Source organism: Lithobates pipiens, unplaced genomic scaffold, assembly GCF_037356315.1.
Source record: "Lithobates pipiens isolate NorthernLeopardFrog02 unplaced genomic scaffold, aLitPip1_a1.2 Scaffold_19, whole genome shotgun sequence".
NCBI lineage: Eukaryota > Metazoa > Chordata > Amphibia > Anura > Ranidae > Lithobates > Lithobates pipiens.
In genome coordinates this window covers 166,349,022-166,368,512 of record NW_027507764.1, presented here as the reverse complement: position 1 = coordinate 166,368,512, position 19,491 = coordinate 166,349,022, and the positions used below count along the sequence as shown (strand labels likewise).

Genomic DNA, 19,491 nt, shown 5'->3' with positions numbered 1-19,491 from the left:
GATAGGCCTCTGGCTTCTGGCCTAGTAATCTGGAGCCTTGTAACACAAATCCACCCAGACAGCCGTCCAGGTAGCAGAGAACCCCAATCACCTGACTATTCTCAAATAAATAGTCTCTCCCAGCAGGCCAAGGGGCCAAAGAACCCCCTGCCAATTGGCTGAGACAACCCTTCCACTCCTAGTCTGAATTCACTATGCCCTTGTCATTCTAATTCTACAGGCAACAATGCCACCTAGTGACAGAAGGGAGAGGTGCATCAAATTCAGAAAAAAGTCAGTGCACCCCCCTAACAATTAGACAGGCTAGTTACCACCTAGCAAACTAAATTTATTAGCAACCCTGCCTACAACTAGGGTGTTACATTGTGTTTTAAACCCATGAATAGAATTATTCTGAAATGCAGTTAGGTATATGAATTGCAGGTATGTGCTCATGTAGGCTTTGTATAACTGCATCCTCCATCCTATCTGTTTGATTTGATAGTAAGTATGTCAACCCCAAATATCAAGGATCGCCCACATCTGGTTGTTATGAGCGTAGGTTGAAAATGTATTTTATTGGCTGATAATTGCCTTGTTTTTAGGCGCCTTTATTGCCTAACTTGTTATGTATAATTATCACAGTTTTGTTGCGTTCACAATTTTGTTGCGTTCAAGCTATAGTTTGACAAATAGTTGGGCAATGACAAGCTTGGGATAGGGGTTCTGTCAATCAAGCACACAGTCTCTACTGCAGGCTACCAAGTAAAATCAAATGTGATGTGAAGAAATTACATTTAACTTCCACATCATCCCTTAGGCTAAGTGTAGACATGTGTCTAAACTTCTACACCTCTGAAAAGTGATCAGCATTCAGATAACATTTCAGAGGCATTTGACAGGAGGTGAGGATGCCCCTTCACTTCCTGTTTTAACCACTTAATTTCTGTTCCGAAGTACTGCAACCACAATCATTGCAATTAAATGGATCCGTAAGCCCACTGAATGCTACATGGGTTCTAGTTTTTGCCATGGGAGCAAAGCAAAGTATTGTGACTGTGGCATGTAAACAACCCCCGTCTACTGCCTTTGCAGGTTAAGACCTAGCAGTTGGGGGCTCTAAAACATGGCTCAACTACTTCTTGTTAACGCCCCCCCCCCCAAACACAAGTCACAAAATACACCAAAGGGCCATTATTATACTATCAATTACAAAAGAAAACATGAAGCTTCCAAAAAACAGAAAAAAAAAAACATCCATTCAGTCCAATCGCAATTATACTTATTTAACCACTTCAGCCCCGGACCATTTTGCTGGCCAAAGACCAGACCACTTTTTGCGATTCAGCACTGCGTCGCTTTAACTGACAATTGCACAGTCATGCAACGTGGCTCCCAAACAAAATTGACGTCCTTTTTTTCCCACAAATAGAGCTTTCTTTTGGTGGTATTTGATCACCCCTGTGGTTTTTTTTTTTTGCGCTATAAACAAAAATAGAGAGACAATTTTGAAAAAAATTCATTATTTTTTACTTTTTGTTATAATAAATATCCCCCAAAAATATATATATAAAAAAAAAATTCCCTCAGTTTAGGCCGATACAAATTCTTCTACATATTTTTGGTAAAAAAAAATCGCAATAAGCGATTATTGATTGGTTTGCGCAAAAATTATAGCGTTTACAAAATAGGGGATAGTTTTATGGCATTTTTATTAATAATATTTTTTTTACTAGTAATGGCGGCGATCAGCAATTTTTATTGTGACTGCGACATTATGGCGGACACATTGGACATTTTTGACACTTGTTGGGACCATTGTCATTTATACAGCAATCACTGCTATATAAATGCAGTGATTCCTGTGTAAATGACACTGGTAGTGAAGGGGTTAACCAGTGGGTGGCAGTGTAGGGGTTAAGTGTTCCAATGGGTGTGTTACTAACTGTTGGGGGCTGGGCTTTCATTTAGTGAACACTGATATCTGCTCCAATCACATGGAGCAGAGATCAGCGTCACTAGTTGCTAGGCAGAACGGGGAGATGCTCTTTACAACGGCATCTCTCCGTTCAGTCGCTCCGTGAGATGATCGCGGGTATGCCCGCGGCGATCGAGTCCGCGGGACCCGCGACCGGACTCATGGGGGTCCCGCCGGCAGCGCGCTCGCGATGGCAGGGCGGTATTAAAGATTGGATGTACTTGTACGCCAATATGCCTGCCCGTGACATTCTGCCAACGTACATGAGCGTGTGCTGGTCGGGAACTGGTTAATAAAAGTTGTGTCCCCCTAATATAATGTTCCACACCATTTTCTTTCCACATTTTCCAAAACTTGTGAAAAAAAGACTCATTATGCCTCATAGAATATACATTGGGGTGTTTTCTTTCCAAGATGTGGTTATTTTGTGGGTGTTTCCATTGTTTCATTGTCCTGGTGCTCCAGGCCTTCAAAAGTGTGATAGTCAGTGATAGTAATAGTCAGTGATAGTCAGGCAATTAGATTTGTAATTTATGCTCCTAGAATGCTAGGTGCTGCTTGGATGTTGGGCCTATCTATGTGACCAGACTGTGAAAAGGTCTCACACATGTGATATTGCCATACTCCAGAAGAGTAGCAGAATGTGTGGGGTGTAATTATTGCTATGTCCAAGCTGTGTTTTAGAAATATCCTATACATTGACAACTTTATATAAAAAAATAATTTTTCAGTTTGTTTCCACATTTTCCAAAAAATATAGAAGATACATTTAGGTGTTTTCTTTGCAAAATGTGGTAATTGTACTGGTGTTTTGTGGTAATTGTATTGGTGGTTATTTTGTGTGTAATTCCAGTGTCCTGGTGCTCCAGTAATTCCAGTGTCCTGGTGCTCCAGGTTCTTCAAAAGTTTGATAGGTAGTCAGGAAACTAGATGTGTAATTTATGTCCATAGAACACTTGAAGGTTTTTCTGGGATGTTGCATCTCTCTATGTGCCTAGGCTGTGAAAAAGTCTCACACATGTGGTAACGCCATACTCAAAAGGAGTAGCAGAATTTATTTTAAGGTGTAAGTCTTGCTGTGCCCATTCTGTGTTTTAGAAATATCTTCTAAAGTTACAACTTTGTGTAAGTATGCCTATGCCATATGTGAAAAATAATTTATTTCCTTATTTTACAAAGAATTGTGGGAAAAAAATACAACTTCAAAAAAACTCACCCTGCCTCTTACTAAATACCTGCTTTAAAAAAGGGGTCATTTGGTGGGTATTTGTACTGTCCTGGCATTTTAGGGTCTCAAGAAATGAGATAGCAGTCAGTACATCGGGAATTATTATTTTAGAATGATATGTGCCCTAGCTTGTAGACTCTAAGGCCGCGTACACACGCGGGGACTGTTCGCCCAACTTTGTCCGCTGAACAGTGTTTCAGCGGACAGTCCGCTCGTGTGTGGGCTTTCAGCGGACAGTTTCAGCGAACAGTCTGCTGAACAAAGTTTTTCGGAAATTCCGAAAAACTGTCCGCTGAAACTTTGTTTCAGCGAACAGTCCCCTCGTGTGTAGGCTTGTTCGTCAAACTAAGTTCCGCGCATGCTCAGAAAGGATTTACACGCCGAAGTTTGCATTGCAGTGTATAGGACGTCGTTTTCTAGTCCCGTCGTACGTGCCGTTCACGTCATCGCGCACGGTTTCAGCAAACTGTTCGTTCGTCGTGTGTGGGCAAGTCCGTCCATGCTAATTTTGTGCCGACTGTTTGCTGAAACTGTTTGACGGACAAAGTTGAGCGAACAGTCCCGGCCTTACTTTCTAAAAGACTAAATAATATACACTGATTTGTAGACATGTGCCATTCGTTTAGTTACAAATTCATTTTTCAATAAAGTTTGACAAATTCGTTAATTCAGAAATATTTGAATTAACGAAATCCCGTTTAACAAATTTTTCCAAAAATTCAGAAATTCTGAAATTCGAAAATCCAAATATTAGAAAAATTTGAAAATCCAAAAATAAGCATGAAAATCCAAAGCTTCAAAAGAACAAGATCAGAAAATAAAGCCGCGTACACACGGGCGGACTGTATGGCCAACTTAGTCCGTCAGACAATCCGACGGACAGTCCGTCCTACTTTCGAATGAACGGACTTGACCACACACGGATGCACAAACAGTCCGTCGAAAGCTTGCGTGGTGACGTGTACAGCACGTACGACGGGACTAGAAATAGGAAGTCCAATACACAGCAATGCAACCTTTCGCCGTGTAAATCCCTTCTGAGCATGCGCCATACTTAGTCCGTCGAACTAGCCTACTCACGAGCGGATTGTCCGCTGAAACCAAAGTATGACGGACAGTATTACGGAAATTCCGAAAATACTTAGTCCGCCAGACTGCACGCTGAAAAAGTCCGCTGAAGCCCACACACGAGCGGACTGTCCGCTGAAATGTGTTTCGACGGACTAAGTTGGCCAGACAGTCCGCCCGTGTGTACGCGGCTTTAGAATGAAAATCCGTAAATTAGAAAATATACGAAAATTTGAAAATACGAAATAATAACTAACTAACTAATAATAATAATAACTATTCAATTATAGGTATTTGAATTTTCTTTCAAATTTGGCTGTTAGTTAACATAACAAATACAAATTATCCAAAATAACGAATGCTGCATCTAAACAAATGGATCATAATGAATTAATAATAATAAATAATAATAATAATAAAAAAACATTATCTTCATAAACAGCCATATTTGAAAGGAAATTACAATGCCTATAATTTAATAGCTAGTTATTATTAGTTAGTTAGTTATTATTTTGGATTTTAAAATTTTCAGATTTTAAAATTTCTGAATTTTCGTATTTCCGAATTTTCGAATTTAGGAATACCGCATCTAAATGAATGGAACATATAGAATTAAAGTTTTTCCCGAAGTTACAAATTTATTCAAAATAACACATTTTGATCATAACAAATGACCCTAAAAATGAAAAAACAAACAAATGAAATGAAAACTAACACATTTTTTTGGCACTGCACATGTCTACTGGTTTGGGTTATTTTTACCGAATAAATGTAGCAGTATACATTTTGCCCTAAATGTATGAAGACAAACGACTTAATTCCAAAATTTTATAAGAGAAACTAAGAAAAACATGTTTTTTTTCCCAAAATGTTTATTTTTATTTTTTCACTTATGTCACTTATGTTATTAAATACCACCAAAGGAAACCTCTATCTGTCTCAAAAAAATAATAACAATTTTGTTTGGGTACAATGTTGCATGCCTAAGTAATTGTCATTTAAAGTGTGAGAGCGCAGAAAGCTGAAAATTGGCCGGCGCAGGAATGGGGTAAAAGTGCCCTGTATTGAAGTGGTTTTATATATATGCTCATGAAGAGGTTAAAAAGCTGAAATGAGTAGTATTCTGATCCAATTCACAACCTGAACTCAGTAGCTCAATTAGGTAATCTCTATATGGCAGGCACAAAAGGTAGCAAACAGCGATCAAAGGGGATAGATGGAGATTACTAAAAGGTTAAAAATTTGCAAATCATAATGTATAATCAGATTTTTTCAGGGATTCAGTGGAACTAATTTTAATTTAATCTAGACACAACATATAAGCCATTAAAATCTGAAGTTTAAAATATTAGACATTCATAATTACATAAAAACAATAACAATGAATTAAATTAAAAGCAATATAGACTATTTTAATAAAACCATATTCTCCCAAAGCAGTATTCAACACATATTTTTATTATGCAATTTTTATCAGAAATCACAATTTATTGTTCATAATATTAACACTATAACTTGCTTGAGCTAATAATTGCTACATTATCATAACTAGCCTCATCATGTTATGTTTATATATGCTAATGAATATCTTACAGGCTTGATGTTCAGAAATTAACACAATACATTTTCTTTGAACTGATATGCTTTAGACAATATGGCACCCCAAATGAGCAATAAAACATATTATATACTCATTACAATACCAACAATTGTTTATTAATGACAGTATACGATTTACTAAAAGAATTGTAATTCTAATTGAACATATTTTGTTTTTCAGCTGATCCTTGCCCTGGGGAATCGAGGAGTATGAAGAAGAATGCAGTGCTTGTGGATGGTGTCATCTTAAATGGACCAATAATTGATAGCAATTCTGGAGAAAAATTTGTTGAAGAGGTTTATAGACTACTGATGAATGAAGTCATATATAAGGCAACTGATGTAACAGAAAAGGTATATCTACTATCAATTCTTGTTTTCTTGTTGTGCATATATACACTAGGTACAGAGGCATAGCTGGAAGCTTGTGGGCTCCCAATGCAAAAGTTAACCTGGGCCCCCCCCACTACCACCCTCCACTTCCACCGTGTGTGCAGATACAATCACCGTACGGAAAGATACTCAAAGTGGCTTAAGTGTTTTGAGTTCCCAGAGTTCCTCCTTACATCAGAGGACAGGGATCACTGCTGGAGAATCAGAGAACAGGATTTACCACTGGAGAATGAAAGAACAGGGATTACCCCTGGCAGGTCACTTGGCAGAGCTTCTTTCCCATCCCAGCACTGTATACAGATCCTCTTCACTACACAGGGCTGAAATCATATTCCCTAAGCCCTTGTACCCATGGTCGGACATTCCGACAACAAAATCCATCGGATTTTGTCCGAAACTGGTATTGCATACACATGGTCGGACAAAGTTGTCAGAAAATCCAATCGTATGTAACGTGATGACGTTATTTAGTTACGACAGGACTACGACGGGACTACATTCAGGCTAGTAGCTAATAGCTTTGGTCTAGGAATTTGATCTGAGCATACGTGGGACTTTGTCTGATCGGAATTCTCTACACACAATCGGACAAAGTTCGATCGGATCATGTTTTCAGAAAGTTTTATAGCCCAGCTATAAAACTTTGTCGGTCGGATATTCCGACGGAAACAGTCCGATGGAGCCCACACACACAACAACACGGTCCGATCTGACATTCTCCGTCAGAATGTCCGACCGTGTGTACAAGGGCTTACACATAGTCTGTCAGTGTCAGCCACAATCTTCATAGGGTGTATCTGGCTTTTATGTTGCCATTCTGACTTGTGAAATTCTCTGTTTGGAATGGCAGTGTAGTTGCAGTAGGCAGATCCACCCTGTGCAGATTCTAGCTAACTGGCTGTGTTGTAAAGGAATGTGATTTCAGCCCTGGGGAGGGGGAGGATAGAGAGATGTAATGGGAAAGGAGCTCAGAAGCCAGGCATAGCATCCACGGTGGAGGGGATGGTCAGGTGGCTTGGGGGGGGGGGTAACTTAGATCTGGGGGGGGGGGCAAAGCCATGTGACACAAAATCTGGAGCCTGCATCCCCTCAGGGGCCCCTCAGGAGGTGTTAAGGCATTTTTTTTAGCAATTTCTGAAAGTTTCTCTGTCAGTGTTGGCAGGTGTAGGGGGAAGGTCACCTCCTGGAGGTGTGTGTCTTTTTCCCAGTTGTCAGGGAAGTGGGGTAAGCAGACATCCCAAGGTGTGGGGGGACAGAGAATCCCAGCTGGTGACTATGAGACACTGAGCGGAGTCTTACCTCACCAGTGACAGAGGTCCCATTATGGCTACACAGCACAGACACTTTCCCATCCTCAGCTGTTCTCACCCCGTGCACCACTCCATTTATGAAATGGCTCACAGCTTCTCTCCAGCCTATGAGAATGGAAGGGTGTAGACTGTAGAAGGAAAAGTGAAAGCCCAGTCCTGGAGCTTGGCTGTGGGGCCCTATGGCAGATCGGAGCTGGACTTTGTGGAGGATATGATAGTAATATCACAGGGAGGCTGCAGGGGCCCCCGGGAGCTAGGGCCGGGTAGATAAAAGGTCCAGAGTTCATTTCAAGTGTGCTATTTGCATTTGGAATCTGTTGCTGTCAACTCTCAATATGAGATTCAAAGAGCTGTCACTATCAGTGAAACAAGCCATCATTAGGCTGAAAAAACAAAACAAACCCATCAGAGAGATAGCAAAAACATTAGGTGTGGCCAAATCAACTGTTTGGAACATCCTTAAAAAGAAAGAACACACCGGTGAGTTCAGCAACACCAAAAGACCCAGAAGACCATGGAAAACAACTGTGGTGGATGACCGAAGAATTCTTTCCCTGGTGAAGAAAACACCCTTCACAACAGTTGGCCAGATCAAGAACACTCTCCAGGAGGTAGGTGTATGTGTGTCAAAGTCAACAATCAAGGGAAGACTTCACCAGAGTGAATACAGAGGGTTCACCACAAGATGTAAACCATTGGTGAGCCTCAAAAACAGGAAGGCCAGATTAGAGTTTGCCAAACAACATCTAAAAAAACCTTCACAGTTCTGGAACAACATCCTATGAACAGATGAGACCAAGATCAACTTGTACCAGGGTGATGGGAAGAGAAGAGTATGGAGAAGGAAAGGAACTGCTCATGATCCAAAGCATACCACCTCATCAGTGAAGCATGGTGGTGGTAATGTCATGGCGTGGGCATGTATGGCTGCCAATGGAACTGGTTCTCTTTTATTTATTGATGATGTGACTGCTGACAAGAGCAGCAGGATGAATTCTGAAGTGTTTCGGGCAATATTATCTGCTCATATTCAGCAAAATGCTTGAGAACTTATTGGACTGCGCTTCACAGTGCAGATGGACAATGACCCGAAGCATACTGCAAAAGCAACCAAAGAGTTTTTTAAGGGAAAGAAGTGGAATGTTATGCAATGGCCAAGTCAATCACCTGACCTGAATCTGATTGAGCATGCATTTCACTTGCTGAAGACAAAACTGAAGGCAGAATGCCCCAAGATCAAGCAGAAACTGAAGACAGTTGCAGTAGAGGCCTTGCAGAGCATCATCAGGGATGAAACCCAGTGCCTGGTGATGTCTATGCATTCCAGACTTCAGGCTGTAGTTGACTGCAAAGGATTTGCAACCAAGTATTAAAAAGTGAAAGTTTCATGGATGATTGTTAATCTGTCCCATTACTTTTGGTCCCTTAAAAAGTGCGAGGCACATATACAAACTGTTGTAATTCCTACACCGTTCACCTTATTTGGATGTAAATACCCTCAAATTAAAGCTGAAAGTCTGCAGTTAAGGCGCATCTTGTTAGTTTCATTTCAAATCCATTGTGGTGGTGTATAGAGCCAAAAATATTAGAATTGTGTCGATGTCCCAATATTTATGGACCTGACTGTATACACTATATTGTCAAATATATTGTGACCCGTGCCTTTACACGCACATGAACTTTAATGGAATCCCAGTCTTAGTCTGTAGGGTTCAATATTGAGTTGGCCCACCCTTTGCAGCTTTAACAGCTTCAACTCTTCTGGGAAGGCTGTCCACAAGGTTTAGGAGTGTCTATGGGAATGTTTGATAAAGGAGTGCTATGAATAGATCTGGCGCTATACCTGTGTGTCAGAAACTTAATTTGCTAAATTAAATTTAAAATTGTTACGTTAATCCGGTGTGTAAGTGTTAGTGTGCCATATATTAGTGTTGGGATAAAGTATAAAATGTAAACTGTAGGTGGGAAGTAAAAACTCAAAAATATATGTGTATAAATTGTTAAAAATTTACCAGCATGCTGGCTGGAAAAGTAAAATATTGTCTCAGGTGCGATAAACCTAAATAGGTGATTACCTTATACACTCTTAATCACATGAATACCTTAAACATGTGGACTACTTAATAAATCAGGTAAAAATTATACATGTAAATATGAACCATAAACATAATACAATTGTGCACAAATGTGACAAATAAAATCTATGCGTGCAATACTAAAATGTACAATAAATCTGTGATAAATATCAAATAAAATCTTTGCGTGCAATACTAAAATGTACAATAAATCTGTGATGAATATCAATACCCCACGTGAAACATGCCAAATATTGGGAGTGAAAAAAAGAAAAAAATGAAAATGGAAATAAATTTAAAAGGAAGTGAATTCAAAATTCCAAAAATAAAATAAAATGAAAAATAAAATTTTTTTATAGATATTTGTCCCAAGAAATAAAAATATAAAAATGTATGCAAAGAGAAGAAAAAAGGAAAAAAAGAGAAGCAAAAAAGCAGTCTCTGATGCAGTGCAATTAATGGGGGATTTCCCGTAGATGCAGGAGGGGATGTGATGGATCCAAAACAACTAATCTTCATGCATTGTGGGCACTTATAGGATGTACTCTCACCAGAAAAATAACCCCATCCGGGGTGGATCAGCCTTCACAGTATAAGCTACCGTGTCGCTCTCTGGCTTGCTTCAAATAGGCTGTTGAGGATCCCTCGTTATTTCCAGGTGGAGTGTGCCTCAGTATATGTATTGAAAGAGAGGACCATACATAGTGTGATACTGTATAAATCACTTTATTAAGAAAATACTAAAAATTACTCACACTTTTGAAAGAAGAAAATGGCTTGAATAAATGCAGTATAAAGGTGCAGTATGAAAGGTATGGAAGCTGCTGAGAGCGTTCCGTTCGTCTTCCACGCCGTAGTGTAAAGGTGCAGTGTGAAAGGTATGCGTCCCAGTGACGAAACGCGTAGGGCGTGGCCTATCGAATACACACTTCCAATACAGTCGGCGTGGAAGACGTACGGAACACTCTCAGCAGCTTCCATACCTTTCACACTGCACCTTTACACTACGGCGTGGAAGACGAACGGAACGCTCTCAGCAGCTTCCATACCTTTCATACTGCACCTTTATACTGCATTTATTCAAGCCATTTTCTTCTTTCAAAAGTGTGAGTAATTTTTAGTATTTTCTTAATAAAGTGATTTATACAGTATCACACTATGTATGGTCCTCTCTTTCAATACATATACTGAGGCACACTCCACCTGGAAATAACGAGGGATCCTCAACAGCCTATTTGAAGCAAGCCAGAGAGCGACACGGTAGCTTATACTGTGAAGGCTGATCCACCCCGGATGGGGTTATTTTTCTGGTGAGAGTACATCCTATAAGTGCCCACAATGCATGAAGATTAGTTGTTTTGGATCCATCACATCCCCTCCTGCATCTACGGGAAATCCCCCATTAATTGCACTGCATCAGAGACTGCTTTTTTGCTTCTCTTTTTTTCCTTTTTTCTTCTCTTTGCATACATTTTTATATTTTTATTTCTTGGGACAAATATCTATAAAAAAAATTTATTTTTCATTTTATTTTATTTTTGGAATTTTGAATTCACTTCCTTTTAAATTTATTTCCATTTTCATTTTTTTCTTTTTTTCACTCCCAATATTTGGCATGTTTCACGTGGGGTATTGATATTCATCACAGATTTATTGCACATTTTAGTATTGCACGCAAAGATTTTATTTGATATTTATCACAGATTTATTGTACATTTTAGTATTGCACGCATAGATTTTATTTGTCACATTTGTGCACAATTGTATTATGTTTATGGTTCATATTTACATGTATAATTTTTACCTGATTTATTAAGTAGTCCACATGTTTAAGGTATTCATGTGATTAAGAGTGTATAAGGTAATCACCTATTTAGGTTTATCGCACCTGAGACAATATTTTACTTTTCCAGCCAGCATGCTGGTAAATTTTTAACAATTTATACACATATATTTTTGAGTTTTTACTTCCCACCTACAGTTTACATTTTATACTTTATCCCAACACTAATATATGGCACACTAACACTTACACACCGGATTAACGTAACAATTTTAAATTTAATTTAGCAAATTAAGTTTCTGACACACAGGTATAGCGCCAGATCTATTCATAGCACTCCTTTATCTAACATTTTCCACCCCACCAGGTGGATAGTAATAGAGGCAGCTCTTACCTATTTTCCTTTTTCTTTTATTTTCTTTTATATTCTATATGTTTTTATAATTTGGATTCGCTCATAAGTTCCTTAGCGCAACCTACCCCTTTTATTTTTATCTATGGGAATGTTTAACCGTTCTTCCAGAAGTGCATTTGTGAGGTCAGGCACTGACAAAAAGGCCTGGCTCGCAGTCTCTGCTCTAAATCATCCCAAAGGTGTTCTATTAGATTCATGTCAGTACTGTGCAGGTTTTGTCTTTCATGCATTTGCCCATCCATGTGCTCCTTGCTGTTATAGGTGGGGGCAGAGGCCTTTTTTTGCTACTGGTGTAAATGTGGTCAGGGGACAGACTGGATGCCTTTGCTGCCATTGTGCTACGTGCTGGGTGTTTAGTGTGCCCCCTGTGCCTTTAAGGAGGACTGGGTGGCCTCCTGGCCCACCTATTCCTCATCTATCCATTAGAATGCATGTGACCCTACTGTGGATACAGTCATAAATTTTGTAATGGTAGGACTGCAAGAAATACACAGGGTGCCTTGCCAAGACCTTGCAGCTTACACATGCGTTTGGAAATGTGTGTTAACTAAACCTCTGTTTTTAATGTAGACTGTTGGACAGGTTAATTTGGTTGGTTAGCAGACTGGTTGGTAAGTTGAGCTTGGAATTTTCTCTGGTTTTGTCTTTCATGCGTTTGCCCATCCACGTGCTCCTTGCTGTGAAGGCCAGTTATAGGTGGGGGCAGGGGCCTTCTTTTTTTTTTGTTTTTTTGTTACAGGACTCTGTGCATGCCAGTCAAGTTTCTCTACCCCAGTCTTGCTCATCCATGTCTTTATGGACCTTGCTTTGTGCACTGATTCAAATCATTTGGTGGAGAGGGGTTTATGGTGTGGGGTTGTTTTTCAGTGGTTGGCCCCTTAGTTCCAGCATACAAAAGACATTTTGGATAATTTAATGCTCTTTGTGAGAACAGTTTTGGGATGGCCACTTCCTGTTCCAACATGACTGTGCACCAGTGCACAAAGCAAAGGTCCATAAAGACATGGATGAGCGAGTTTGGGGTGAAGGAACTTGACTGGCCTGTACAGATTTCTGACCTCAACCCAATAGAACACCTTTGGGAGGATATAGAACAAAGTCTGTGAGCCAGGCTTTCTCGTCCAATATCAGTGCCTGGCCTCACAAATGCCTTTTTGAAAGAATGGGCAAACATTCCCATAGACACACTCCTAAACCTTGTGGACAGCCTTCCCAGAAGAGTTGAAGCCGTTATAGATGCAAAGGGTGGGCCAACTAAATATTGAACCCTACAGACTAGGACTGGGATGCCATTAAAATGTATGTATGTGCGTGTAAAGGCAGGCACTCCAATACTTTTGACTATATACAGTGGTGTGAAAAAGTGTTTGCCCCCTTCCTCATTTCCTGTTCCTTTGCATGTTTGTCACACTTAAGTGTTTCGGAACATCAAACCAATTTAAAAAATAGTCAAGGACAACACAAGTAAACACAAAATGCAATTTGTAAATGAAGGTGTTTATTATTAAAGGTGAAAAAAAATCCAAACCATCATGGCCCTGTGTGAAAAAGTGATTGCCCCCTTGTTAAAACATACTATAACTGTGGTTGTCCACACCTGAGTTCAATTTCTCTAGCCACACCCAGGCCTGATTATTGCCACACCTGTTCACAATCAAGGCATCACTTAAATAGGAGCTGCTTGACACAGTAAGGTCCACCAGAAGATCCTTAAAAGCTACACATCATGCCGAGACCCAAAGAAATTCAGGAACAATTGAGAAAGAAAGTAATTGAGATCTATCAGTCTGGAAAGGGTTATAAAGCCATTTCCAAAGCTTTGGGAATCCAGCGAACCACAGTGAGAGCCATTATCCACAAATGGCGAAGACATGGAACAGTGGTGAACCTTCCCAGGAGTGGCCGGCCACCCAAAATTACCCCAAGAGCGCAGCGACGACTCATCCAAGAGGTCACAAAAGACCCCACAACAACGTCCAAGGAACTGCAGGCCTCACTTGCCTCAGTTAAGGTCAGCGTTCATGCCTCCACCATCAGGAAAAGACTGGCAAAAATGGCCTGCATGGCAGAGTTCCAAGGAGAAAACCACTGCTGAGCAAAAAGAACATCAAAGCTCGTCTCAATTTCTCCACAACACATCTTGATGATCCCCAAGACTTTTGGGACAACATTCTGTGGACCGATGAGACAAAAGTGGAACTCTTTGGAAGGTGTGTGTCCAAGTATATCTGGCGTAGAAGGAACACTGCATTTCATAAAAAGAACATTATACCAACAGTAAAATATGGTGGTGGTAGTGTGATGGTCTGGGGCTGTTTTGCTGCTTCAGGACCTGGAAGACTTGCCGTGATAAAAGGAACTATGAATTCTGCTGTCTACCAAGAGATCCTGAAGGAGAATGTCCGACCATCTGTTCGTGTACTCAAGCTGAAATGAACTTGGGTTCTGCAGCAGGACAATGATCCTAAACACACCAGCAAGTCCACCACCGAATGGCTGAAGAAAAACAAAATGAAGACTTTGGAGTGGCCTAGCCAAAGTCCTGACCTGAATCCTATTGAGATGTTGTGGTATGACCTTAAAAAGGCCGTTCATGCTTGAAAACCCTCTAATGTAACTGAATTAGGACAATTCTGCAAAGATGAGTGGGCCAAAATTCCTCCAGGACGCTGTAAAAGCCTCATTGCACGTTATCGCAAACGCTTGGTTGCAGTTGTTGCTGCTAAGGGTGGCCCAACCAGTTATTAGGTTTAGGGGGCAATCACTTTTTCACACAGGGCCATGATGGTTTGGATTTTTTTTCACCTTTAATAATAAACACCTTCATTTACAAATTGCATTTTGTGTTTACTTGTGTTGTCCTTGACTATTGTTTAACTTGGTTTGATGTTCCGAAACACTTACGTGTGACAAACATGCAAAGGAACAGGAAATGAGGAAGGGGGCAAACACTTTTTCACACCACTGTAGTGTATGTGTATATATATATATATATATATATATATATATATCTATATATATATATATATATATATATATATATATATATATATATATATATATATATATAGATGTTCAGACGTTGTACCTTGATCAATGCATTGTTCAAAGTACAAAGGTACTCTGGGTGACTTTTTTTTTCTTCCTCAATACAGTTTCTGTTGATAGATATATCCTATCCCCAGAAATAACTTATCATACATGTATGAAATATCACTAAGGAGTAGTTTTCACAAACAATACACAATAACTTTCACCCATGATTAAATTTTTTAAATATTAAATCCATTTACAATGAGTTAAAGCTATGTGAATCATGTGTGAACACACTGATGAATAAATCTCTTTGTGTACTGACTTCAATACAGTTTGTCACTGGGTTTCCTTTCAAGAGTCTTTGCTGTAAATGCTAGTAGAAGTCAGCCACATTCTATCAACTAAGTTGAAGATTCTGAAACAGACTGAGGCTGAATTACAAATGAAGTTGTGAATCTTCAGTCAATAAATTGACTGAATGTTACCTTCAATTATCTAATCCTGTGAAACACATAGCCCTGTTTATTTATTTCATATGCACATGATTGGGTACTAAAAGTGAAAACAGCTGCAATTTGTGGAAGGAAGACTCCCAACTCCTTTAAAAAAGAAGTCTCATGGTGTCATCTTGTGTGTTTCGGCATACATTGCAACTGATAAGATACTAATAGAACACAGGAAATACTGAAAAACAGTAGCTTAATTATAAACGGAATCACTCTAATGCCGTGTACACACGATCAGACATTTCGACAACAAAATCCATGGATTTTTTCCGACGGATGTTGGCTCAAACTTGTCTTGCATACACACGGTCACACAAATCTTGACGGAAATTCCAAACATCAAGAACGCGGTGATGTACAACACGTACAACAAGCTGAGAAAAATAAAGTTCGATAGCCAGTGCAGCTCTTCTGCTTGATTCCGAGCATGCGTGGAACTTCGTGCATCAAAATTGTGTACACACGATCAGAATTTACCACAACGGATTTTGTTGTCGGGAAAATTTGAGATGCAGATCTCAAATTTTTTGTGACGAACATTCCGATGGAAAATGTCCGATGGAGCCTACACACGGTCAGAATTTCCAGCAACAAGCTCCCATCGAACATTTTCCATCGGAAAATCCGACCGTGTATACGGGGCATTAGAAAAACGCCCAACTAGCAAAATCCCATTCATTTCAATGGCACCTGTTCACATCTGAGTGTTGTGTCACCTGAAGCAAAATGCCTGAAAGATGCCCAAACCTCAAAAAAGTACATGAGCTTCTTTTTGGCAGATTACAGGCGTTTTTACATTGGTGACCTTTTAACCTGTACAAAAATCGCAGCAACAATATGGCTAAAAACGCGTGACTTTCTGCCTGAAAATGAAACGCTCAGGTGTGAATGTAGCCTTATACATTAGGTTTGTTTTCACTTTCTGATGAGTTCAAGCATTGCCCAACATATTTGTTTAGAGCATGGCAATGTTTCTAATGCTAAGCTGTTTGATATAAAATGACAATGCAATTAAAAGTCTTTAAGATTTGCAGAATAAATTAGTCAACAGTCAACCAGTCTAGATAAAGTTTATTCATTAAAGTAGTCATCTAAGAACAGCTAACACAAGGGGCCTCTTCATCAGGGCTTAACATTGCTGGACTGAAAAGAAAAATCCGGTCTTTGTTTATTTTTAAATGAGAAGGCTTTTTTTCTTCTTAAAGTGGAGGGCCACCCTAAAAATGAAAATAGCATTAATATTCTTAAAAATTTTTTAAAAAAAACACGTGAAAAAAAAAAGTGAGGATGGTGGTGCCTGGACACGATACGAGGGAGTTATAAGTCTGGGGGGGGGGAGGGCACATCGCGGGCACCTTGGACAGGAAAGTGACCTTATTAAAAGTCAGCAGCTACACTGTTTACATTTTTTTAAAGGCTAGGACACCCCTTTAAATGTTGAATTGTCCCTAAATTTACCCTAAAAAAAAAATATATGTCCACAGACAGCGGTAATGTGACTTTGCTGTTTTAAACCCAAGAGGAGAAGACTATCATTATCACATGTGCTTATAATGTTATTTTAATTTTATAACTAAAGATGAATTCTGATATAATCTTAAAGTGATTCTAAAGGCTGAAGGCTTTGTACCTTAATGCATTCTCTGCAATAATGTGAAAAGCCTTCAGCATGCAGCCTCCAGCTCCCCTATACTTGCCTGAGCCTTATCTCGATCCACCGCTGTGCATGAGAGCAGAAGCTCTCTTGGTTCTCCCCCCATTGGCTCAGGCACAGCAGCAGGAGCCATTCATCCAAGCAAGTAAGGAGGGAGCAGGAGGTGTGGCTGAGCTGGGCTCTGTGTGTCAGTGGACACACAGAGCCGACTCGGGAGTGAGCCTGCACACATGCCCCCACAGCAAGCAGCTTGCTATAGGGGCACTCAGCAGAGGGAGGATCCAGAATCTGTGGTGGAGGACCTCAGCGCAGAACCATTACACAGGAAAGTATAACATGTTTATTTGCTTGTTTTTTTTTTTTTATTTAGAGCATTTATCATCACTTTTACTCTAAATGCTTTTTAATTTAAAAGAGATTTAGCTTTCCAGACATAATTTATTAAAGACATTTCATTGCCTGGATTCTGTCCCTGTTCTTCTTCTCTGAAGCAACGTTATAAATGTAATTTATTACTTTAAAGGGGTTGTAAAGGTTTTTTTTTTCTTTATAACAAACATGTTATACTTAACTCCTCTGTGCAAGGGTTTTGCACAGAGCGGCCCCGATCCTCCTATTCTGGGGTCCCTCAGCACCGCTCCTGCTCTTCTTCAGCACCCCCATGGAGAGATGCATTCCATGGGGGGCACGCATGCAGGCACACTCCCAAGTCTTGCTGCTGCATCCATTGACACAGACAGCAGGACTTGGCCCTGCCCCCCGTGTCACTGAATTTGATTGACAGCAGCGGGAGCCAATGGCTCCTGCTGCTATCGATCTATCCAATGAGAACACAAGAAATCGGCTGGAGCTGCTGTGCTCTTCCCCATCACTGGAACAATCAGGTTCAGGTAAGTAAAAGGGGGGGGGGGGCTCTGGAAGGGGGGTTGCCACACTACAGAAGGTTTTTCACCTTAATGTATAGCAGCATTAAGGCAAAACACCTTCAGGGTTTACAACCCCTTTAAACATAGTTAACATGTAATTTACACGGTACCATATTCCCAGGGCCTGGACAGAGTTTCAGTAATGCTTTGACGTCTAGCATGGCAGGAGATGCAAAAAACATAGTAGTCATCCTGGGTACATGTGGAGATCTAGAGATATTCACAGAGTGCCCTGTCTTGTTATGAAGGTTTGATTAGTCATAGAAATATATGTAACACAAGGATGTAGACATACACTATATCACCATAAGTATTGGGACACCAGCCTTTACACGCACATGAACTTTAATGGCATCCCAGTCTTAGTTCGTAGGGTTCAATATTGAGTTGGCCCACCCTTTCCAGCTTTAAGGTTTAGGAGTGTGTCTATGGGAATGTTTGACTATTCTTCCAGAAGCGCATTTGTGAGGTCAGGCACTAATGTTGGACGAGAAGCCTGGCTCACAGTCTCCACTCTAATTCATCCCAAAGGTGTTCTATCGGGTTGAGGCCAGGACTCTGTACAGGCCAGTCAAGTTCCTCCACCCCAAACTTGCTCATCCGTGTCTTTATGTTTACGTCATGTTTGAGCAGGAAGGGGTCATTCCCAAACTGTTCCCACAAAGTTGGGAGTATGAAATTGTCCAAAATGTCTTGGTATGCTGACGCCTTAAAGAGGAAGTAAACTCTCCCACTCTGATGCTTCTTTTCATTTAGTCTATTATAATAAGTAATTATCAAACTATAGCCACTGTAATCCAGCCCAAATTGCATATTACTTACTGTTTAAAGAAACTTTAAAAAACTATTGTTTTCTGAGTCCACAGTGGAGTGTATTTCTGTCCTTACATTGAGCACTTCCTGTACTGTTAACTAAGCCTCCTTCTCAATCCAACGTTTCTATGGCAACCCTGCTTCCCTGCTCATAGCTGACTTGTTTTATTTCATAGTATTTACTTGTACCGATTGTCTAATGTTTGCCTTTGTCAGTCTTATCAGCTTCAACTGATAAGACTGCAGTAATGGCCAGGTTTACACTGCATGTGATGTCACATGGTCACATGGTGTGTAGGAGGAAGCTCTGAATGATTCCGCAGCCTCCTGGGATATCAGTGGTGTGCCGTAGGAAGTCCAGATAACAGATAGATAAGCACATAGAGAGTGTGCTGTAAATCAGGGGAGATCTGGGCATGCTCAGTGACATAATTCTAAAGAACAAAAAGGATTACAACAATACTAAGCAAGTAAGGAGATATCTACAAGCAGTGTTCATTAGAGTTTTTTATGCTGATTTACATGGGACAACGTTGTGGAGGAGAGTTTACAACCACTTTAAGAATTCCCTTCAATGGAATTAAGGGACCAAGCCAAACCGCCGAAAAACAACCCCACACCGTTATCCCCCCTCCACCAAATGATTTGGACCAGTGCACAGATACAGATCGACTTCTCCACAACGACGCTGTTAGAAAATGTCCACTCAATCAATTATAGCCTGCAGT

At 40.1% G+C, this 19,491-nt stretch overlaps 1 protein-coding gene across 1 annotated transcript in view; it reads left to right on the top strand.

Moving 5' to 3' along the window:
* GADL1 (glutamate decarboxylase like 1) overlaps window positions 1-19,491 on the top strand; it is a 386,628-nt gene that overhangs the window by 81,025 nt on the left and 286,112 nt on the right. Inside the window, exon 2 of the mRNA XM_077491458.1 lies at window positions 6,034-6,206. Coding sequence (XP_077347584.1) covers window positions 6,034-6,206 — 173 coding nt within the window. The remainder of the gene's footprint in view (window positions 1-6,033; window positions 6,207-19,491) is intronic.